We start from the raw sequence: 25,604 nt of genomic DNA on the forward strand, positions 1-25,604 counted from the left end.
TGCACACGCTTCCACGTCCATCACACATACACATCACCTCTCTCGCCCTTATCTGTTAGCTGTGCTGTCTGTGTGATGAGAAGATAATCTTTCAGTATGGGATTTCATGGGAAGATATTTCATACATCATGTTTTTCTTCTGTTGGGGTAGCACCAGACAATTTGAAATCCTATTTATCTAGCTAACAGGGAAGCGGAGAGGAAATGTATCTGTGGTTATTAGAGATGAGACGACCCCAATACAGACATGAGAAGGAAGATCAAAGCTGACCGCCCTCGAAATAATAACTAAATCCAATGTACCCATCCCACTGCTTTGAGGTTCAGGAAATGCAGAGCTTTTTTCTTGTGATATCGTGCATGTGGCTATTTGTGTACATTCTTGTGTGTTTACCTGCTCAGAGCTCAGTCTACTCCCATTTACAATCTTGTCCAAGTTGAGGGTCAGAACTGCAAACACAGACATGAACACAGATACAAACACACTCACATACCAGCCATTCTGCTCCTGGCAAGGCCCATCAACATTTTCCCTGGACTACCATTGTCGTAAATCATGCTTGTCGCCTCCATCAGAATCTGCCCACAGAACCTGTGTAGGGATTGGACATCATTAATGTCCCTGCCAAATCATGTTTACCTGAGCTGAGTTTTTGTCCTGCCTATTCTTTTCCTCTTTGTTATTTATTGCACATTCTTGGCAGTTTGTTCTCAGGTTGAAGAGGATGACTAGGGAATGATGGGTTTTGTGTGCTGTACTGATAGGAGAGCACACTAGTTCAGGAGCAGAGGTTATGTAAGGAAGGTTACACATTGCGCCATTTGTTCAATGAGCACCACTCTGTCTGGATGTATAGGCTTGCCTACTCAAGCTGTGGTGGAGTGTATTGAAATTTGCATACATGTGTTAAGTGAATCAGGATGGACCCAGCAGCTGTCCTCAGTACAAGCTGTATAAATGGACAGTATACTTGAATTCTACTTGCACTTGAGTCAAGAAGCGACAGAGAAGGTTAGAGGGTTTCTGCCCGCACTTATATAATTAGGGTTATGTTGCGTAATCTTTGTTATATTACACTCAGGTTTCCTCCAGTAACAGACTGTGTAGGTGAAGCTAGATACTCCCTCCTGTTGAACCAATACAACAACAAGACTTCCGTTGACCTTTGACCATGCAAAGGTTTAGATCACCATTCAAGCAGCCGGCTATAGTAGGGTCAGAGGGCCAAGGCTAAGGCAACAGAGACTAATTAACCTCTTATAGTGCCACAAGGAGCCCAACAAAAGGTCAAAAACAAGAGGTAATCTCAGTAACAGGAGAGAAACAAAGCTGGATATGTGTGTGTTTGTGTATATATATAGTATATCTCAAAAGTGAGTACACCCTTTAGATTTTTGCAAATATTCTGTTATATCCTTTCAGGGGATAACATTATCCTACTGAAACTTTGATATAACTTAAAGTAGTCAGTGTGCTGCTTGAATAACAGTATAGATTTATTGTCCTTTGAAAATTACTCAGTACACAGCTGTTAATGTCTAAACAGCTGGCAACAAAAGTGAGTACACCCCATAGTGAACATGTCTAAATTGTGCCCAAAGTGTCAATATTTTGTGTGACCACCATTGTTATCTAGCACTGCTTTAACCCTCCTGGGCATGGAATTCACCAGAGCTGCACAGGTTGCTTCTGGAATCTTCTTCCACTCCTCCACGACGACATCACGGAGCGCACGGATGTTGGACACCTTGCACTCCTCCACCTTCCTCTTGAGGATGCCCCACATGTGCTCAATTGGGTTTAGGTCTGGAGACATACTTGGCCAGTCCATCACCTTAACCTTCAGCTTCTTCAGCAAGGCCGTTGTCATCTTGGAGGTGTGTTTAGGGTCATTATCATGTTGGAAAACTGCCCTACGGCCCAGTTTCCGAAGAGAGGGGATCATGCTCTGCTGCAGGATGTCACAGTATATATTGGAATTCATGTGTCCCTCAATGAAATGCAGCTCCCCAGTGCCGGCAGCACTCATGCAGCCCCAGACCATGATGCTGCCACCACCATGCTTGACTGTAGGCAAAACACATTTGTCTTGGTACTCCTCACCAGGGTGCCGCCACACACGCCGGACACCATCTGACCCAAACAGGTTTATTTTGGTCTCATCAGACCACAGGACATGGTTCCAGTAACTCATGTTCTTGGATTCATTGTCTTCAGCAAACTGTTTGCGGGCTTTCTTATGCATCGGTTTCAGAAGGGGCTTCTGTCTGGGGCGACCGCCATACAAACCGATTTGATGCAGTGTGCGGCGTATGGTCTGGGCACTGACAGGCTGACATCCCACTTCTGCAACCTCTGCAGCAATGCTGGAAGCACTCGCACGTCTATTTTTGGAAACCAACCTCTGGATATGACGCTGAGCACGTGGACTCAACTTCTTTGGTCGACCCTGGCGAGGCCTGTTCCGAGTGGAACCTGTCCTGGAAAACCGCTGTATGATCTTAGCCACTGTGCTGCAACTCATTTTCATGGTGTTGGCAATCTTCTTATAGCCAAGGCCATCTTTGTGAAGCGCAATAATCCTTTTTTTCAGCCGCTCAGAGAGTTCCTTGCCATGAGGTGCCATGTTGTCCAGCATTCAGAGAGAATTGTGCCCAAAACACCAAATTTAACAGCCCTGCTTATCATTTACACCTGAATCCTTGTAACACTAACGAGTCACATGACACCAGGGCGGGAAAACAACATCATTGGGCACAATTAGGACATGTTCACTATGGGGTGTACTCACTTTTGTTGCCAGCTGTTTAGACATTAACAGCTGTGTACTGAGTAATTTTCAAAGGACAATAAATCTATACTGTTATTCAAGCAGCACACTGACTACTTTAAGTTATATCAAAGTTTCAGTAGGATAATGTTATCCCCTGAAAGGATATAACAGAATATTTGCAAAAATCTAAAGGGTGTACTCACTTTTGAGATATACTATATATATATATATATATCACAGCATATAGTGACTTTTGTTACTGAGCAGGTGCAGCAGGGCAGTCGTCTCCCCCAAGTTGACGTTGTCAGATAAAGGCCAGACTGAGCTGTAAACTTTGCTGAGACTGGCAGAGACGGGAGCAGAAGCTCGGCTTTGTTGTATCGAATGCTGGCAGCAGCATGCTCTCTGTAGATGTTGAAGACGGACTGACCTGCCACCATGTTGAGACGGGTGCAGCATTTACTTCAAAGAAGGGAAGAAAACACCAATCTTTAACCACCCATATTTTTCGTGTTTCCATTCCAGTTGCTAAATTAAAGACCGCAGCTTATGCAGCTTGTAAAAAAATAACATTACACCACCTTACACTAAAACCAAAACCACTAACTAGTCCACTCAGTCACCCTAAAATTAGCTGACTATGCATATCCAAGTGTACGAACTGTGTGTGAGTGCATATTTGTGTAAACTATTCAGAATTATCAAAAGAGTGTGAGGTAAGATTTCTCTATGTAATATCTCGACTTGTTCTTATGATTCTCAATCCCTTTGTAGTGCTTTATTAGTTTTCAGGCTTAGTTGTGCATCCTCAAAATGGCTAGACAAACTTAAACCCACTTCTCACTGGTTGAGGGTTCTACTCATGTTGTGCCACATCATCTCTCGCTGCTTTTTAAGTCAACAAAAGTTGATTAAAGTGTTGTTTATTCTAGGTACTAGGATTGTTATTCAGCTGAATCAGTGGAGAAAAGATGACCTGGACCTTTTGCCCCCGTAGCGTGTTTGACCTATGCATGATTTATCAAGGTTTGTCTGAACAGGACTCGTATTAGAAACCAGCGTCAGTACTCGTGCTCATTTATTCAACGTTTCAGCATTGTTCCCTATTTTCAAACCTCTTTTGTAGTCCTTCCCCAAACTTTCAGTCAGCAGTTGCAGCTCTTGGCTTCATACCCCAAGCTCCCAGAGCTGGGGAAAGAAGAGCACAAGGTTCATTAGGCCTTCACACGGCAATCAATGCAGCAGAGACCGCATTGAAAAGCTAAATTAGATCCTGTGTGACTTAACCTGCTTAACAGCTCACTTGTTAACCCCCATCCGCCACAACAATGGGAGCACATGAATGGGAAACAAATGCCGAGATGTATTGACTGTCCTTTCATCTTTTCTTCTGTCATTATTTGTCACTTTCATATAACTGGAAATTTGACTACTTTCTCACCTCATTTACATATAAAATACACTATGTCTTTGTGCTTTCGGGGAGACAATCTTGAGCCCCCTGCTGACTTTGACCACTTTGAGTGGTTGGAGTGTAGTGCAATATTTCCCAAGCAGTGTGGGTGAATCATTGGAAGGGCTTATTTTTAGCCTGTCTGACTTTCAGTCTGTTAGTTTTCTTTCTTTCTTTCTTTTTAATACGTATTTTCTTTCGTGTATCGTATATCTTTAGAGTAAATCATAGTTGTTTCTTGTATCACACTGCGGGAAAGTTGACACATAACTTAAGACTTCTTTCTGCAGCTAGTGTGCACTCAATTTTACTCACTCTACTTTTCTCACTCTCTTCTACCTGACTTTCAGCGAGCTGGCTGACATCTGCTCCTATCTTTATAGAGGTGTCATTGAAATTCAGTGCAGACACGAGTCCTGCAAAGCACAGGGAGAACTGCTCTGAGGAATATTCTGCACCACACACACAAACAAAACAGAAAAGATGTACATGAACCAACACAGGCGCACAAGAACGCACGTACAAATATACAAGTAAAACTGTATTTGTGCATGTGTGTGTCCTATACACACAACATTTGTGATTGAGGCGTTGCGTTACAGCATTCCCCTCTTGTGAAGCAGTAATTAGCTGCGGCATTAATGGCCTTCAGTTAAATATATACACAAAATTGCACCACAGTATTTAAAAAATACGAATAGTCGAATTCTGGCAGATTCTTTAACACTGTGCGGCACCCACAGTGTGTGGCTTTGTATGTGTGTGTGTGTGTTACTTGTTTTGGGATGCGAAAATGTTTTTTGTACTCTTTCCAAGTTGAAACAGCTCTGTGAGAATCAATAAGTCAAGGCCTAAGTTCTGACCCTAGTGGATACAGGCATTAAGCTTCCAGGGCCTAACTTTTTCCCTCTTTAAGCAGCAGATCATGTAGCAGCTCCAAAACTGTAGCCATTAGTTACTATAAACCATGAGCAAGTTTGTCTGAGGCTTGTTGCTCAGTAATTGTAAATAGTTGCCCGCTATAACACTACTGTGAACGGTTATGTTACAGCGTTAGCCCTCATCTACCCCAACGCATTTCAACAATCAACACAACTCAAGAGGAACAATGTTCTTAACTCTTATATTTGAATAAGACACTGATGCACATCATTTATTTACGCACATATACGTCTACGATGGAATGCAAAGCATGTGTGCAACAAAAGTTTAGTTCAGTGTAGACCAAAATAGGTTTTGATACACCTACTGCAATATCTTACTTTGAGAATCTAGACCAGTGTGAGCTTCAATGCAAGTCTATCAAAATTAAAACACACATTATTTCATCACTGGAGTAATATGCAGTTAAGATAATCACTGTTTTTGCTTCCGTGTGGGGCAAGGGAGATTAAACTATTTACTGCTTGTAACGATGGTTTAAGCCATTTTTCTCACTCATACATGGCCGTTAAAGAAAACAGAAAATATTAAACGGCCGGATGACAGCGTTAGATGACGCATAATGTAACATTACGTTACCATAACAGCAGCAGGGCAGAAATGACTTTCAACATGGGGCAGATTAAAAAAACATTTAGAAAATAGATAAAGTGACTCCTATTAACAGAAACATGTTCTGCATGTTGATAATCCTGCTACGTCACGCTGGGGTGGGGACACAAAGCAAAAAGGTGCTGACTTCTTGACAATGCGTTCCGGATGCCTTTGATTCAAATGTTGCAGAGCAGTTGTACTGCTGTGATAAGTCATTTCCAATTTGTAGTGTACAGAGCTTCCGTCTAAAACACTGCCACACTTAAGAGGATAGAAGACAAGGTTTTTTATCTGCAGCTTGTTCCCCGGGGGTATTCATGCTTTGACCGGGCGCTGCCATTACTTCTTGCGACGCACGTTTTGATTGACGTATTCCCGTAATCGATGACGTCGATTGCGCAGCACAATACCAACATTATGAGTTTGATACGATACCTGCTTCAACAATACCGTGGGAAAAAACCTTTATTGTGAAAGGTAAGAACGTACCGTTTGTTATGGCAGGGTATAGCAGTACTTCTCCAGTATCGGTATACTGTGCAACACTATAATTGAACAATTGCGTTGATGAATCGCCCGAGCCCTACACACAAGCATTTAAAATCCATCTTACAGTCTTCTCAGGATAAAAGAGTTACAATGGTTCAGTTGGTTGGCTTTTTCCACGTAGACCTTTTAATGAGTTGGTTTCCGAGTTTCAGCTTCACTTAGCCAGGAAGTGGAGTTTAGTTAGACCTCACTTTACAGTTCAAGACTGCTTTACTCCAAGGGTCATGCAATAACAAACAATCCAGCTCTTCTTGGCTGAATGCTCTATCACTGTGGACATCTTTCAGCTACTATTTTAAACGCTGATGATGGTACGTCATTGGTCAACTTTCAGTGGGAATAAAGCCAGAAGAGTTTGCTGACGTTGCCTGTTGGCCTGCCCTCCCCTTGTCCACATTTGGGACACAGCCAGTAAGACGGACATAGTGTGTGTGTATGCATGAACTGTAAAGCATGAACTGTCTGCTGCGGGTCAGGCTAAAGTTAAGAGAAAAGGGGGGGGGGGGTGGGCCACTTCAGAGAGGTTAACACAACCGCCCTTGTTGTTAGTCTGGGAGAGGTCAAGGTGGAAGTATCACAAACATTTTACCCTTGAACTGACTTCTACTTTGCCTTTGGCATTTAACTAGTGAAAGGTTGCAACTAAAGTGCTACATATTTGTCATCATTATTGTTACTTGCCAAGCAGTTGCCATACAGTACAATGAATTTCTTTGTTATAGGATTGTGATAATCACATTGAATGTTTTTATCATTTGAAGATTGTCTGTTGAATGACAAACATACAATTCATACAAGAACATACCAATAGACATTTGTGTTATTTATGATGCAACCTCAGACGTATCTTATTCAGCTGTCCACATGTGGTTATTGTTGATGGGGCTGAAGGAAGGAATTTACGTTTTTTCTTCATTATTGTTATTGAATGTGTTGATGTCTGAAGTTATGTAAGGCTTTTTCTGCAAGAGCAGAAGCATCCTTTATTCATCACCGCATGACAATGAATTCTAAAAACAGGGGGCTTGTACCTTTCTGATTTATTTGAAAGTTTAAAACCCATTTATAAGAACATGGCCTTTCTTTAATAAAAACATATTCCTGTATGTTTGTCAAGTTCTGAATAAATAAATCTCATATTATATTACCCCATGTTTATATCTGACCTTTTCGGTGTATTTATGTACACACGCGCACACACACACACACACACACACACACACACACACACACACACACACACACACACCATATAAACATAGAAGTAGCATATCGCTGCTTGTAATTCCGTTACCCTCACAAACTATTGTGGGCATATTTGTGTTGAAATAAAAAGGGGAATGGATTTGTATAATATCCTCAGGTTTTGTGGTTGCTCTTGTGACTGGATGTTTTTCCTCTGGACCTTCGGGATCAACACACACACACACACACACACACACACACACAAACACACACCATGACGCTTTGGCCACTGCCCAGTATTTCTTACAAAGTGAACCCTGCAGTGTTATTTTCATGCTGTTTCCAGCCTATTACCTTATTGTTTCTTTTTGTGTTTTCTTCTAAGTCTGCCTCTCTGTCGTGTCGTGTGCTTGTTGTGTCTGGATACCAGATGTAATGCCACCAGCCTGATTATTGAGAGAATGTTGTAGGCCTAATTGTGTCTGTGTTATCAGCAAGGTGTAGTTGTGCAGACATGAGAGAACAAAGGAGTCTGTAGATTTTGTTTTCTTGCCACAACAGGCAGAAGATAGAGGAAGAAAATAGATACAAAAAGAAGAAAATGCCCACAGTGCTTACAAATAAATATTTTTGTGGCTGTCACCCAGGGTTCAAAAACAACCTCAGTATGGATAGAGTGAGAGGCAGACAGATAGGAAAAAAAGAATAAGGGGGGGGGGGGGAAAGAAAGGAGGAGTAAAGATACTGAATTGGAGAGAAAGGGGTGAAATGCTCGGCCACATGGTCTGGTGGGAAATCCCCCACTGAGCTGGGAGCCCTGCGCCCTGGTGGCTAGATGAAATGTCTTATCTGCCGGCAGCAGGACTCTGTCCTTTAAGTTGGTCTAGGGAAAACTCATTGTCCAGCCAACCAGCAACTCAACTGATCCGTGTTCCCTTTGACCTTAACCACTGCTGCCACCAACACATGCCAAACTTTAGATTGTGTTAAATGTAAGATGCTAATTTATATAACATATCTTACGTACGTGTGTGTGTGTGTGTGTGTGTGTGTGTGTGTTTGTCACAGTGATGTTGACAGCATTGTTCATAGGTCATGTTTGTATCATAAGGGAAAAGGTAAGCCATGTGGCATTTGGATCTACCTGACTGTAGACTGTCTTTTACCAATTCTTGTGCTATCTTTTCTCTCAACTAATCTACCAACCCCTAATGAGCAGGAAATGAAGTTGTGACGTGGCTATCATACAGCATGATATGCACTAATTGCTCAGATTGTATCTGTATTATTTTTTTACAAAGAGCAGTAGGGTGCTCTAGTAATTTTCATTAATTACACACAAAGAAGGAGTAATTAGATGAATTATTTATTTCAGTTTGTCTTTGTCAGACTTTTTGTGGGGTGGGGGCCCGACGACGTGTGTCTCAATATGTTTGGATTCATTACCTCTCAAGAACAGCGTTGTAGACATTATGTGAGGATGAACATGTGTGCTGCAAAGCCCTCTGTTCTGTCAACAAGATTACAATCATACCAGCAGAATGTGTTCTTGCATGTCACTCTTCCCCCACATGCAGTTTATTTTTTTGGTCCAACCTGCAATGTGTTGTTGTAAACCGCCATATGTTCTTTGTCACCTTGAATTATCAGTGAAGGATGTAAAACAAACTCTCTCACGTCACAACTTCCGTGCACAACCGTTTTATCCAAAACAGTAAAACAAGTAGTGTTTTAACATCATGGCTCTTCTGAAAACTATGTCTAATTCAAATGATCAAATCAGTAGTTAGATGGAGTCGTTTCTTTTTATGCTTCTGCTGCAATCTTGTTTGTCACATTTGTTTGCTTCTCCTTAAAATAAGGCTTCAGAATAAGCAGATTGTAACATCTATGCCTTTCTTTAAATAGCATTCAGTGCTGAAATGAGTCACAACATTCACATGAATACAGTGGGGGTCATGATTTATCTATAAGGGAGACAAACACATTCAGACTCAAAGCTTTGGATGACGTTCACACTGGGCTTCTCAAGGAATCATTGTAACATGCTAATCTCATGCTGTGATGCATTACAGAAGTTCTCTTCTTCTGTTCTTGCTTCACTTGCTAATTGCACCTTTTAATCACACTGTAAAAAGACAACGGAGTCGGTAAAACATTGCGTGTCTATGCATATGTCTGAGAGAGACAGAGAGAGGCAGCAGGGCAGACTGAATGGAAGAAGCAGTGGCAATCAGCTATCTCCCAGCTATGGCTTCCAGGCCAGACACATTGCCGCCATGTGGTTTTCCAGTAAGCTGACAAAGAAGCTGAATAATGTATCTATCAGCCTGCCTGAGTGTACCGAGCACTGGGCACTGAGGAAGCTGCCAGCTTGTTATGGGCTCATTATAGGTGAAGATGACATGTGGAGGTGCAGCCGCCTTGGCATTGTCTCCCTGCCCTGCCCTCGATAGAAAGCACAGCACTCTGTCACTCCCCATGGCATAGAGAAAGGGAGACAGAGGTGATAGAGGAGGAGGGAATGAGCCTCAATGCTCCCCTAACCCCCCAAAATGAAATTGACAGGCTCGCTGAAGTAATTGCTCCCAGCACTATTTTCTTTGGCAGGAAATACTGTTATCGACAAATAGGGGATTCAATAAGCGGCAGGAGATGAGGCTCAAGGCTGTGGTCAAAAGGATGTGTCTGTCCTCTACTGTTGAGGTTGTCTCCTGATGCTCTATCTCTCTGCCCTGCTCTTTCTCCCCCACATTCTTTTTGTGTCCAACCCCTACTTTTTCCCTCATATCTCCCTCAAACTCCCTCTGCTTCTTTCACTTTTTACGTCTTACTACTTCATCACACACTGCCCTCACAACATCTCTTTCCTTCATTCCTCCATCTTCCCTCGCTCCCTTTCTCTGGGGCCTCTTTTTGACCATTTTCTTCTGTTGACCATTTTTGTGAGCCTGAAGGGGGGGGGGGAACTCCATTACCCAGTAGCCAGCAGGTAATGCCACCTCACTCTAATCATCAGATTGTTCTGCTGCCAGTGTGGTGGTGTAATGTTGATATTATCCCAAAGGATTCCATTGATTTGGGCTAGGGTCATGAAAAAGCAGTTTATGGTCAGTGTCTTTGGTTTCCAGAGGTCAGAGCGTGCGGTGAAACCAGAGCTTTAGCTTTTCTGGACATAGTGGTTTGCCTGCTGGGAACTGCTGAGGAGTAAGACGATAAATACAAAGTGGGTTTTGTGTTTCCCTCTGAATGCGCTGTGTATTATTGAGGAAGTAATGTTCTGAAAATGCAGCAGCCTAATCAGCCATATCCAAAAATGGAATCGCAGCGATTCAAGAAGCGTATTTAAATTTGAAATTGTGAGTGCCTCTTCTTTCCTACGGTATATTCCCTTGCTATTTTCAGGTTAACATTTATGTTATTTAGGCCTGATTACTCTGCCAAAAGTGCATATTTATAGTGGAATCAATGTTAAAGTTTTATCAGTGGTGTCTACGTTTCAGTTCAGCTTGTACTTGAGTTCTTACTCATGCTTGCAAGCTGTCCTTGACAAAGCCCCTGAGTACATTTTATTAAGCTCTAACACATCCAAGTCAAGCCTCGGCAAAATGGCAGGCGATTGGTCATCAGACTTGCATGAAACCCACCACTGTAGCTTTAATACATCTCAGCTGCCATTATCTTTCAAGCTGTATTCAGCACAGCGGTGTCACATCGCCTCTCCACTGTCTACCCAACTGTATTGTAAAGCATTTGTTATTCATCGAAAACAGATCCACTGCTGACATCAGTGTGTTTTGAAAACCCCAGCCTTCTCTACAACAAAAACAGTTGGTGATTCGACCAGGGGCTGCGTACGGACAGGGTCGTAAAAACTCCGTCATGATCCGTTATCACCTGTTATTTTAATGCCATTTTCATTCACTCGTTTTCATCTTTTAATATGTGGCGTAATATACAGAACAAGCTTATAGAGCATTTATAAAGCCATGGAGACAAATATAAACAGAGACATTGACCGTGCGGTCTCTTTTTATGTCAACACCACACGATGCAAATGATTGACTTATACCTGCAGTAACAGCGGAGGCCAAATATGAACAATGCAATTTTACAAAATGAGTTTTTGCATCTTTGCCTCGGACAGACGACTTCTCATGGCCTTTTCAATTTCGGTCTGAAGGCTGAACCCTGGCTTCTTTTTTTTTTTACCAGTGCAACTTCAACCAAAGTTTTGAAGTCTGGTAACATTTCTCCCAGGGAAGTGATCAGAAGTCTGCAAAACTCTCTTAACATGGAATTTCCCGATTCTGCAAGCACTAAGTTTATTAGAAGGAAAACCCGCTGCATTCGTTCCTTCTGCACCAGTGGTGCAGCTGTGCCTCACAGAGAATAGAGGAGAAGAGGAGATGCGCTCCAAAGCCTCCAGTCCGTAGCTCTTCAACTGTCAAAATGACGGACGGCCTTCATATGTTTCTGTCATTTCTAAAAGAAATCAGTCAATGACAGAAAATATTCGGTTTACGCGACCTCTGGATTTGACTGCTGTGATGAATGCAAAATTGCTCAGCCTGAGAATATAAATGCCAATCATCGTTAATCTTTTTCCTCCTACCTTTCGGAGGACGAGGAACTCATATTATACTGTATTAATGCTCAGTCTGTACCGGGAAGGGACTTGTGTCGAGCTGCCAAATGGTCACGATACAGTTCAGGTACAAGTTCAGAACGAGACTAGACCAGGAGTCCCCAAAATCTTTTGCACCACATACTGTTTTTATATTGACAGCGGTTATCACAACCAAAATACAGGTTAGGCTCCAATTATGTTTAGTCTGGTGCACGGGAACCATTGACCAGGGGTGTCAAACTCATTTTAGTTCAGGGGCCACATACAGCCCAATTTGATCTCAAGTGGGCCGGACCAGTAACATCACAGCATAATAACCTGTAAATAACGAGATCTCAAAATGTTTCCCTTTGTTTTAGTGCAACAAAGTACAAGTACATTCTGAAAATGTTCACATTTAATGAACTATCTTTTTACAAAACATTATGAACAACCTAAAAGTGCAATTTCAACAATATTATGACTCAGTTTATCATTTAGTTGCATTACAACTTACAGATCACAGTGTATCAGGCACAAAACATGTAGTCACAAGTATCTGGAACAATATAGTATTTTACTTTATGATCAAAACAACTTGTCAAGATATAGAAATCATTTTAAAATGACATTAATTTCCACATCTGTGTAGTAATCCTGACACACCACACAAATATAAACTAAAGTGGCTACTATTAAGGAAGAAGGTGAAGTTCTCCCCCTGCCTTGTAAATGTATAAAATGTATACATGAAAACTACATAAAGGTTGTGTCTCTTTGTACTGCAGCTGCTGACTGACATTATATTTCACACTGTTCAATGTCTTTAAATATTTCCACATTAAGTATTCATTTTCACAGAAATATATTCTTACAGAAATATATATCGTGCAAAAGTGTCTGAAGCAGCATTTGACATTAAAAAGGCTTACTCACAGTTTAGTTTGCTCCTGAAACTTGGCATCTTTTAGCGTCACAGGTGCATCAATATCAGGCGTCAAATCCTGAGGAGCAGCCAATTTCAGGAAGTCATTTAAGTGTTTATGTGTGAGCCTTGAGCGCAGCTTTGTTTGATTGATGCTCATTACAGAGAAAAGTTGTTCACAAAGGAAAGGTAGTTCCAAACATGCACAAATTCTTTGCCGTGAGGGCTGCCAATTTGGGGTACCCTGACAAGAGATGCTGATAAAAGGTGTCCAAGCCCACCGAGGAAAATTTGTTCTTAAAATCTGAATCACACGGCAAGTTGATTACTTCAAGTTGGATGTCGACAGATCAGAAGCCTTGACCGTGAACGCCAATTTAAACACTGCAGTCTGGCTTTGATGCTAATGCTATTTCGCTAGCAATAAAGTAGCTTTCACTGCTGCATCGCCGATATCTCGGCTACGGGTAACAACAGACTGCTGTTTCTTCAGACCCGCTAACAATTCATGTATCTTCTCTCTCCTCAGTTGTCCTTGCAAGCTGTTGTATGTTTCGCCATGATGAGTGACGCCAAATATTATATTTTCTGAGCACTGAAACCTGCCGCGAACACACCGAGCACACAGCTTTCCCACTCACCTCTGTGAATAAATAGGAAACGGTCCATTTTTCTTGAAAACTCTACACTCCGTGTCCACTTTTCTCCTTTTTTGACAGACATTTTGGGTAATGAGGCTGCGAGTGTAATGTTGACAGAACCCGCCAGCTCCAGAAGTTCTCCAGCATGAACAGTTTGCTTGCTTGGCAGTGTTGTGTGCGACCCCCAGTGGACACATTTGAAATAGCAGTTACTTGTATTGAAAAGTAGTTAATGTCTTCGCTGTCATTTTTACACTTTGCAAAATCATCCCGCGGGCCTGATTGGACCCTATGGCGGCCCGCGGGCCGTATGTTTGACACCCCTGGTCTAGACACAGTATGTTTTTATTGCATGTGATATTATTGGCATATTTAGCCACATGTGGTATTGTTCTCACCTTGTAAGTTTGCGTTTGCGTGTGTGTCATCATGGCATTACTGTAGCAGGAACTACCATAGAAGCGGTTTTGAGTACTTTCCTAGGTGTTTATATTTCTGTCTGTCCGTCAAAAAACCTTTACAGGTGTAAAGTTGAGATCAAAATGAAGGCCCTGTTCGAAGATGGTTGTGGTGTGAACAAGGGCGCCGGAAGTAGGGGGTTAGGAAATGTGGAAAGGGAGATCTTTATTTGACAGGAAATGTGTTTACGATCAACAGAAATACAAATGTCATCAGACTAAGTGAGCTGAGTCTGTTTACTAAAACCTAACTACATGCTAACTGCTCAGGCTAAACAATAATGTTATCATGCTTGGATTAGCTGATTATTATAGCATGACATGCGTCTTTTTCTTATATATCTTCATAGGTAACCTTTTGAAGGCATACCTTGGTTGCACAAACCCTATTTAAGAGCTTTTTAGTGCGACAAAGGAAGATTATTGGGCTCTGATTGAAAATGCTAATTTCCTTGAACTCTCTACAGTTAATAAAGTATATTGTGGCCTTTCTCAATTCAGAGTACATTTTTCAAAAGTGAATCAAACATGAATGACATGGATTTTTCTTTGTGCTCTGATTATAAAAGTATTTTTCAAAAAAGAAGCGCTGCCACTCAGGAATTAAAAGCACATTGATTTTTTTGGGGGGATTTATTTTTAATGTCATGGTTGTTGTTTAGTGTCTTGAGTATCTGTCTTTCTCCTCTGCGCCACATAGTTTATATCTGGTTTTATTATTTTCATAGTCAATATAAAAAAAAGCATGCAGAAATGTACAAAACAGAGTCCCTTGGTGGGTAATAGTTGAACAATCTAGATAGTAATGAAAAGGATTCTTCTTTTTCCCTATGGTCTACTAACTACCTTCAGCCAGATAAAAGCTAGGCCAGTCGATCCTCCACATTCACCTAATGGTGCTTGAGAAAAAGATGAATGGCATAAGTGTTCTATAGATCAAGATGAGAAAGACGGAGAGAAGACATAGAAAATGGATTTATTGCAAAATTTAACTTTAGTTTGGAACACTAGACAATTCCCACGAAAGCATACTCTCATTTTAACTTGCTTTGAAATGTAACCTTTTTTAACAAGTGTTAGTATCACAATAGCGGAACAGATACCATTTTGAAAGCCAAGCCAGAGAATAATATTAGAAAAGAAAAACAATCGAGTTTTTCTGTGCATAACAAAAGGAACGGTGAAATTAAGTGGGGTGACGTTAGTAGATCCTTGATTTCATGTTTTTTTGGTGTTACTTACAAAATGCCCTATTCATGAAGACAATAAGCTACTCTGCTGTGTGCGCTTGTATTTCCACTTTGAATAAAAAATATATATATATTATATAAATATAATTTTTTACACCGGTTGTGGAGTGGCACCACTTCCACTTGTTTTTTTGGCAGGAATCAATCCTGCAGGTTGAGGATTTTATGTTGGACTTTATCAAATAAACACTTTGTATGAGCTCAGTTTACACCTAAACCACATAGTTATTATTAGTAACTTGGTGTTGGTGTATGGTGTATGGTTCTTTCATGTTGTGCATTGCAGGAGAGCAGCAGGCCTCTCTTTTCTACAGATAAATGAGCTAGCCTATAACTTCCCAAACTGCCTATTAGCACAGCTCACTTTGTGGGGAACCAGCAGTCCAGGGATGAACACAGTGAACATGATTGTGTCTAGCAGTGTTCTTCTTCTCATTTTGTTTTGTAAGGTACTTTGACTCAACCCTCACTTGAAATATAGCTCATTCTGGGAGTAGAGATAATGTAGCACAATTAATCAATTTGCATGCAGAGTTGTGTCATTTGTATTCCTGCATGGAAACAATGTCAATGCAATGAAACTATAGCTAAAGGTAACGTACAACGTTGAGTACAGTGTGTGCTGGGCGAGTGAGTTTGTAAATGTGTTTCCCTGCTGTGGTGTTAGTGTGCCAATAGGTTGTCTCATTGTGTAAGCATCAGTGTAGCAACATGTCCCTAGAGGCCTCTGTGGGGATTATACACAAGAATCCATTTCCTTCAAGCAGGAGCTGACGTAGATAGCATGTAGAGCCTGTGTTTGGCTCTCTGGGAGTATTGTCCATCATTAGAATATTGGCTAATTGAGAAAAAATATGAATTGGCAAACACCGACACTTTGGACAGCTTCTATCAATAGCATCTTTGTGAGACTCAAATCATTTTAAGTCAAAACAAATGACCCTACTGAGAACACAAGATACTTACTCAGCAATATAAAATTCATCTACGTGTTATTGTTGTCCTTCAACTGTGTTCACAAATTCATTTAGTTATTGATTACCTTTGTTGTTTTTGATCACATGACTAAGGTGATATAGTGTATAATGGCAATCTAATCAAACTGTTCTGTCTTGTTTTCAGGGTGGACTAAGGAACAGCAAGCATGAGAGTACACTTTCATCCCAAGAATATGTCCACGAGCTGCGCTCTGGCATCGCAGAAGAAAAGATGCTTAATTGCCTGGAGTCCCTCAGAGTGTCTCTCACTAGTAACCCTGTCAGGTTAGTAACTCAAGCTTTTTATACACACGGCAAAGCGTCCGTTGTGTCTGGGAATGTTCTGAGTGATATTCAAAGGGGCGACGAACTAAAGGCTAAGTTTGCTCCGCTCGTTTCCCTGAAAACTTAAGATGTATATGTCTGATGACCTAAATCCTTCATCCGGTTGAGTTAAAAACCACCAAGATTAAAATAACAGATTTCTCTTGGTTTGAAAACATTTGGGATAATGTAAACTCACAACTCAACAAAATATATGACATAGGTCTAGTGATTTTTGACTTTAATGTAATTATTGTGCTGACATTTTGCAAAAAATGATGAGATCCATATATTCTTCTAACAAAAAGGGTGTGAAAAGAACTACATTCAAAGCAATTATAACACATGTGCAGCATAGTGACCGTGTGTTTTCTCTATTAAGGTAATGATGGTAAAATGAAAACCTTTCTGTCTCCATGGTTACACTTTATGTGACTTGAGCCGAATAGACAGCTGTGAAGGCATGTATACTACTGTATATGTATGAATGAACCAGAAACACTTTAATCATGCAGTGGCATGTAGTGTATTGTGAATCCAAATGCCATCCTGGCTTCACAGAAGAATCACTTAGCTGTGTTGTGGAAGAGGCACAGTGGGTTTGACGGAAGCTCACACTCAGAAGTGATGAAGTGCAAAGACAAGCACAAGCTCTACATAAGAGTGTTTACTAATGCTATCAATATATATTTGTGTGTTGAACAGCATTTGAATACAAGACACATTTATTGCAAGGTGTTGACTGCTGTCCATCTCAGTGGGATCCAAACATGATTAGGGTATATCTGGTTTCAAAGAAATCTGGTGTTTATTAAGTCTATAAATGCTTTGGATATCCACTCAGTTGCCAGTTTATACGGTACGCCTCGTGGAAACTAATGAAGTCTAATGCAACAGTCGTCCATAAATGATATGTCCATGAAGATTCTAATGTTGTTCTGAAACTGGTTTAGAGATGTGTTGATTTAACTGTGCGGTCATTTTGCAGTTGAATTGCGTTACATTATAGTGACTGGTGTTTCTATTATTTTGTCCATCCTGTTTATATCAGCGAGGGGAGGCTACATAAGAGAAGGACCTATGTATAATACAACATAGTTCAACCACAAACTACACACCCCAATAATAATCACACAGTGGAATCGACACCTCTAAAACAGTTTCAACAAATACGGAAGATTGTAACCCTTCGTGAAAGTATTTATGGCAAGACTGTAGGTGTGTACCATTTGAACTTGAACTGAATGTGTATGTGCCCGGAATGTTAGTTCATAGTTTATTACTTTTTCTATTTGTTAATTATGGCTTTAATATGGCCATTTCCAGTCATATTCCTCCTAGATGTTAATCACATCATTGAAAACACTCCAGTCCCGCCACATTAATCAGAGCAAGGGAGGTGTCTGCTGGAAACTATTCCATTTTAATTGGATGTATGTGAAGGAATCTCATTGGACCTGTTCCTGATCAGGTCTGTTAGACGAGACAGACGCACAGCATCAACCTTTAAACAAGCACAGTGAATGGTGTAGCTGACCAAACGAGCACAAGCTTATAGTTGCAGAGAGTAAGTCATTCTAGACCACTCTGTCTATTAAGCTCTAATAGAGAGGGAGTCTAGTTTTCCACATCAGAACACCAGCCTTTCTAAGACTTTAATAAGCACGTGGCTCTGCGTCATATATAATACATCCTGCAAATCTAGCAAATTCAAAATGGCCAGTGCCTGCACTTCTTCTCTTTAATCTGTTAGGAACCTCAACTGTAGTCAAACGGTTGAAACTGGTTCTCAGCTCTGTCCTGCTGAGCCTTGATTCATGAGTCATTCATGAGTCTTGAGTCATTCATTGCGAGACTTCACTGATTCTGGAGGCCTTGTCTCTACTCTTTACCCAACTTCTCTGCCTTCTCTCTTTAAATGGGATCTTCAATTTTAATTTGGTCCCACTAGCGCAACGGAACCCTCAGTGACAGCAGATCCTTTCAATTATTTACCAGCCCACTGTTGAGGAGATGTTTCCTAATGTGAATCAATGAATGGTGCATATTTAATGGTCATTGGCTAAGTGGAATACTTTTTATGTTCACCCTGGATACAGAGAAAGGACCTGCCAGCATGCCCCCAGAAGAGCTTTTATTTAATCTGTGTGCTACTACCAGCATTACCGCTGCATCCCTGCATTAACTAATTTTAGAATAAAACAGAAACGAGTTGTGTGCTCTCGCTAAAATCCTGCACTGCTCAAGACACCCATTCATATGTAGGTACAGTGGACATTTTCATTCGTAGCAATGCTCTTCTTCCAGAGCAAATTCAGTGATCCAAACAACTTGATCCACATGACATGTTGGATTGATTCATGACACGTATACACATTTATTCAGTCGGCTAACTAGGTATTGATGCATACACAAAGGACCATGGGTAGATTTATGATGTACGAAGCTTAGCATAAATGCATATTATATATACAGTATGTTGTATAGTATAATGGATAGGGGAGTAATTATCCCTCAAGTTATTACAGAGCTGTGAAGCCAGTCTCCAGCAATCTGTGGGGAGTCAAGTCAGCCTATCCATGCAGAAAGGCCAACTTGTGCTGAGGGGGTGTAAGTGAGGCCAGGCTTGCCCTGTGGGTGTTTTCAAATGGCTGAACCTTTGACCAGCATGTAAGGGGCCAATGCTTTATGGACGAGTCGCCTCCTACGGATGGCCAGGTCCATGCAGGAAGAAAGCCACCTTTTGGGTGTGTGTGCCGAGGTGGACCGCACGAGTGTTGACTAACACCGGTCCCCTGCTCATCTTTTCCGCCTTTCATTATTTCTCTCCTGGGTAAATGGACTGATTGTTTTCTTGAAGCATGGATAAGGTTACTCCTAATGAATATGAATGCACCTAATTGTCATGGATCACAACACACAGGAAATCCACATTTGGTTTGCTGCTCTTCTGACTCCACTATGTTAATGTAACCTTTGTTCGCCATGTTATCATATACTGAAAATAACCATGAAGTAGATAGCAGAGCAGTGCATTCATGCTTGTTTATATTTACACCTTAGAATAATGACCAGCTTTTGAATATTGATATATTGTGGACCTAATTTTACCTGAAGAAATGAGCTAATTCCTTGGCAAAAGCTGACTAGTATATACTGATATACTGGTAGTTTGTGCATTATGTGCTACAATTTATTCTGCCTTGCTGGTTGTTCATAATTTATAGCATTGAACTGTGTTTCTCATTACAGAGAACAAACTCCCATTCCAACAGCAACACCGGTGTATAGCCAAGAGCTATTTACTCTGTCGTTTTCTCACAGTTGAAAAGGCCACACAAACTTTTCCTCAGATTATCGTGCCTGTGTTCAAGCGGTTCAAGGAGTCTATATTTATCAACCCTTATATATATATATATATATCATTGGAAGAATCAGTTTGAAATGGTCACAAACTGTATTTGATTAAAATAAAAAAATAATCATCAATACATTTATCTGTCAAAATGCAATGTAGCAGTACTGTAGGAGAGCTGAAGCTAAGCAGGCAAAGTTTGGATTCGTATGTGTAGAAAACTGCTTTGTCATAACTTTGTTTTATACAGTTTCAAGGTAAATGGATCATTTTGATACGACCAGTAAAATGAAAAAGTAGGCCATTTATAAACAACAAATAGTACTTACTGTAGCTTACATGATGAACAATCTCGTGCTATCTAGCTACTGTATACAGTGTGTCTTCTTCTCCTCTATGTCAAGAAATATTAGTGTCATTTGCATATATTATAGCTAAATATAGCTCTGATACTTATATACATGGTAAGCAATTTCACATTCGTTCATTCTATTTATATCAAATAACAGTGGAGACATTTACCATTTAACCATTACTTTATTTCATGAAACGTTGAACTTCATTCTATCCACTGAAATGAAAGTCTCCCCGTCAAAGTGTTGTTGTTCTTTCATAGTTAGTGCTTACCATTGCTTTTTGTTTTCCTGTGATGTTTGGGCAGCTTGCTAATTTGCTCCCAGAGGCCTGTGTTTGTCTAATAGTTTAATTGGCTGGGCTGCGCACCTGTTTGGCAGCACAGGTGGCCACAGGGCCGTTGTGCTGAGGGCCTTATCTCCCAGGCAGTTTCACACAGGTGTGTGGCATGCAGCCTTTGCAGATCCACCCACAGATGGCATTGCCTGGAGCATCCACTGCTTACTCTATTTCCACTCTCTTCTCCTCAGCTGCCATGTTTTCCACTTCTCTTTATGTCAGAATTTACCCCGCCAATTATTCATCCTCTACTTCATTCTTCCCATTTTAATTTTGTCATTTGGATACTCTCTTCTTAATTTAGAAGTGTCAGATTGACTAGCCACTTTTCATTAATTTCTTAATCCACTGACATGAAGTGAGATGCCAATTTAGAGAAAATTACAACCCTCTTATTTTCTCATTTAGTGGGAGAGGAATCCTGCAGTGTTTGAGTATTTTCCACAATTTCTTCTCTCTGTCTCGCACATGGTAAAACTGTTTTTTTTCTTCGTCATATTTCAGAAATTTCTCAATAGGTATAATATATCTTTTTTTTTTTTTTTTTTTTTTTTTAATTTATACAGTCACTGAAGCAAACTCATGTATTTTGTATCATGTACGTTAAAATTGGTCTTTGCATTCCTTACTTTTGCACTTGATACTTGAACATTATATTCTGAAGCAGTAGGGTTAAAGCTCACTTCCTCTGATCCAACTCAGCTGCTGCTCCATCAATAGAATTTCCAATATAAGAAAAGGAGAGTGGTTATAGTGGTTTTGGGCAGCAGAGCACACATCCATGGCCCCAGCTTTTGAGTTCCCTATGTTTAGCCCAAAGGCATTACAGTATGGCTCTGTCAAATCCCGACAGTGACTTCCATATTAGATCTGCTAGCTCTCAGATCCCTAAGACATATTTAAGCAAAATTGAACTGGGCTCCAAACTTTTCATTATGTGAAATCTTCACGGTACAAGTCAAACATTTTCTCGGGGGCATTTTCTTGTGGGGTCTTTATGGAGGCGGGAGACATTTGCTGACACCAGAGTTTATCTCTGTGTCTGGATACTCAAAGTGTGGGTTGTTGTGATGATCTTGCTGCTCTGCCACACAGGGTGTCTCTGAGTCTGAATCAGTCTCACCAGCTTTTCTCAGTTGAATGCTTGTATCTGAGCACCGAAGGTTGCATGGAACACTAGTAATGGGCTTTTTACGAGCTTTGAAGTTACTATGCTTGCGAACATAAAACTGCTCGTCCTGACTGTCCGTCATAACAATCACAACATACTGACACACACCAACGTTTCTGCCAAGTACAGTGGTGGTCCTCCCCTTATAATGAATAAACAAAGACCTCAAAGCACTCCCTCATCTCAACACCTACTGTATGTGTATTTTAGTGAAATACAGTCAAATAAACTCTTCTATAAACCACTTTATTTCTAGATAGTTGAACTACACTGTATTCGTACCGTTAATAGTGAGAAGGTGAAACGATATTACGATACTTGATTGTCATAACATTTTATGTGTATGGCACTTACTCATACAATAAAACCAAGAAAATTAAAAGGTGTCCAAAAAAAGCCACTCCCTTGACACACATGTTTTTTTTTATTAGTAGCACTAACTGGGACATTTACATCCCTAACTCTTCCTCCCTGGGTCTCTTCTGTCCACTGTGTGCACAAGAGCAATCAACACCAGCTCAAAGAAGCACATCCATCTGTCCATCTGCTATTGTGACTGATGCACACGACAGATACCAGCATCTTAACGTCACAGCTGCTGTATATAACCCCTCGACAGCTCAGGCCAGAAATCTTGTCTGGCCAAGTCAAAAAAGTGTGAGTAGTGGCTCTCAATGCAATCGCAATGAGTTTAAACTACACTGATAAATAATACCGGTTTAAAGGACTTAGTAGTTCTCGTTATCGTTTAAAGAAATGACGATACCAGTACTAATACCACTGCTCTTTAAACGACACCGATACTAATGGAGTACTTCCTTTAATACCCATCATGTGAATGGAAGCAATCAGTAGCGTAAAATGTCACCACCACTCCTCCAAATAACTTTTACACAATTACATTTTGAAAGTGAAAATCTTAATTTATTTCATGCTTGACTTCAGCACACCACACACACTGTATGGGTTTCAGCTGCTGCAGTAGTTCTAGTTCTGGGTACAAATGCAGGTATGGTTCGACTGGAGAAGTTTCAATACTACTTTGCATCGGGTTATTTCGGTCGATACTTTAGCGATACTCATACCCAGCCCTAGGACTTAGGTACAGTAGACATCAATGGGCCGGATCTGTCTGACATGCATTCTTCACAGAGATGAATAACTGTTTCAACTCTTGTCATTTTTGATGTGGAAATAGCTCCCTATCTCAGTGAATCATCCATAATTGATCCTCTGTATTCACTTTGTTATCCTGGATAGTGCTTTTGTAAGCTTAATCAGTCTCCATGTCAATTTAAGATTTAATATAGCATTTAAAATTCTGATCTCCTCGGTGGAGTTCAGGGGGACAGGCTACCTCGGGACACATGACCGTCTGATGCCTTTGAAATTTCTGGATCAAGCACCATTTCTTACCATCTCATGACTTTGCAGAGTAATGCTTAAAATAGCAATTTGATTTGATACCATGACGATCAAGATTTAACGGGAAGGAGGAGAGACGCGAGACATCCAAAAACCTAAACTGTCAGGGCCATAACATATGTTGTGGCTCGTATATATACACACAGCAAAGAAGTAAAGTGGGAGTTGGAAGCGTTGCAACATGGGTCATTTTCTTTGCACCATGCTGTGGGACTCTCTGGACTCCCAGTGTTATTACAAACCACTCTTTCCCTCCAGGCCTCCATACAAGTTTGCTCTTTCGCTTGACAGGAAAAATGTGGACATGACATCATAATTTAGCAGAGGTCTGTAAGCAAAGGTGACTCTGGTCTTCACTGCTTTCAAAAGTAAGATAAATAATCCACTCATTAGTGAATCCATACTCTTTGCTTTTGTCTTTTACGTCTCGGGGACGGGTGCAATCGTTCTCGTTTTATGGCGTTCAAGGAGATTGATTTGACTGTTAAATTTGGCACAAATGTTACGACACTGGGCTTCGACAGACGTGACGAGCAGTCAGAAATTAGCAAGTTCACTCGTTTTTACCCTTGCGGCTGACTTCAGAGTTGATGTTCGCCCTTCTTTCTCAGAGGCAGTGAAAATGATTTTGGAGACATAAATGTCCTCAGTGTCTGGGTATATTTTAAGAGTGATGTGTATTTTATTTTATGACACCATCTGTTAACCTCCATGATACCCATATCTGTTACGGCCCCAACGTGATACAGACATAATTCAGAAATATCTGCTTCTAAATCTGTCTTTATAATTTGGAGGATATGATGCCTTTGGACACAAAACAATATTTAATATAGAGCTTCTTTTTTAAACATGTATTCAAACAGTACAACTTGACAAAATCTCTGGTATACATATTGTTATATCCTTAAACATATTGGTAAACTTCTATTAATATTTTCCTGTTTTGTATGTGGGACATAATCCCAAATCTCATGTGAACTGAGCCAATATTTAGCAAACATCTGAGCAGGAAATCTGTCCAATCTGCTCTAAAGTTTCAGAGTATTTGTTCCTACTTTTATGCTTCGGAAGAATTTATATCCGCTTTCCCACAAAAGTCATCTTGTATGCTGCAGGATTTAGGAGTGCTGCGTAGCTGTCCTAACGTTTTAGTAGTTCCCAGTAGATAATAGCACAAACATTCTGGTACGTGCACACTGACACTTTGCAAAGGGTTTCCATACATCTACTGTACAAGGTGACGACAACAAAAGCGTGAAACAAAATGGCAACTTTACGGCTTTAAAAATAGAATTCGTTCTTTCAAAGAAGTGCTTGCCACTGCATTTCCCTCTCCTCCTGGAAAGATGAAACTCGTCTCTGCAGATGCCAGAGGAATGTGTAAGATACATCGCATCCGACCTGATGGTTCTTTCTCTGATTTTCCATCACACGTACGGATTTAAAGAACAATTTAGATGTATTTGTTTTAATCATCTGGCAATCTGTCAGCCGTGCGTCTGCTTCCTGTTTACCGTCACCTAGCAGTGAGGACTGTTGTGGAGGAATCCTTGGTGTTGTTTGGGGGGTAATTAGAAGTTTCAAGAGTGTCTTTCACTCCTCGGGGGGTCATTTCAAAGTGACTGGGGAACATGGTGGTCTGTCAGCTGTCTGCACTTACTAGTTGATTTAATTCTGCTAGAGATTTACACTCTCCAATTTCACACTACTTTCATGCACATACTGTACAGACACACACTATGGTTGCCTTAATTGAGTTTTGAACATCTGCACACTCACGCACACACACACACACACACGCACGCACGCATGCACACACACGCACACACACACACACACACACACACACACACACACACACACACACACACATACAAGCTGTGAGTCAAATACCATTAGAAGTGCAAAGTGCTCCTTTTGAGTACAACACTGCTCATGTTGCTATGCTTGCTTGGTTACTCCAGCAATCACATTCTTGAAGTGCTGACACAAGGAATATTTTTCCTCAGACTTGTCTTTACTAGTTTTAGTAGCAAAATCAAATATGAGAACACTGCTCCCGTTGTTTCTGTGACCAGATCATTTGCAGTGCAGTGTTTTTGTGTTATATTATTATGAAACATCAGTTGAAGAGAAACCACTTTCTATCAATGGAGTAAAATGCTAATTAGGTGTGTTACGTTTCAAGTGTTTCTTTTTTAAAGAGATGTGCCAACCAGCAGGGGATAGAGGCCTGAGATTTTCTCATGACGGCTTAGTGGAGTGACGTAGCACCG

The 25,604-nt window shown here is 40.7% G+C and overlaps 1 protein-coding gene across 1 annotated transcript in view; it reads left to right on the forward strand.

Annotated features, from left to right (window-relative positions):
- diaph2 (diaphanous-related formin 2) overlaps positions 1–25,604 on the forward strand; it is a 351,346-nt gene that overhangs the window by 76,157 nt on the left and 249,585 nt on the right. Inside the window, exon 7 of the mRNA XM_029442178.1 lies at positions 16,503–16,642. Within this exon, the coding sequence (XP_029298038.1) occupies positions 16,503–16,642 (140 nt within the window). The remainder of the gene's footprint in view (positions 1–16,502; positions 16,643–25,604) is intronic.

The sequence above is a fragment of the Cottoperca gobio genome, chromosome 10, assembly GCF_900634415.1.
Source record: "Cottoperca gobio chromosome 10, fCotGob3.1, whole genome shotgun sequence".
Classification (NCBI taxonomy): Eukaryota; Metazoa; Chordata; class Actinopteri; order Perciformes; family Bovichtidae; genus Cottoperca; species Cottoperca gobio.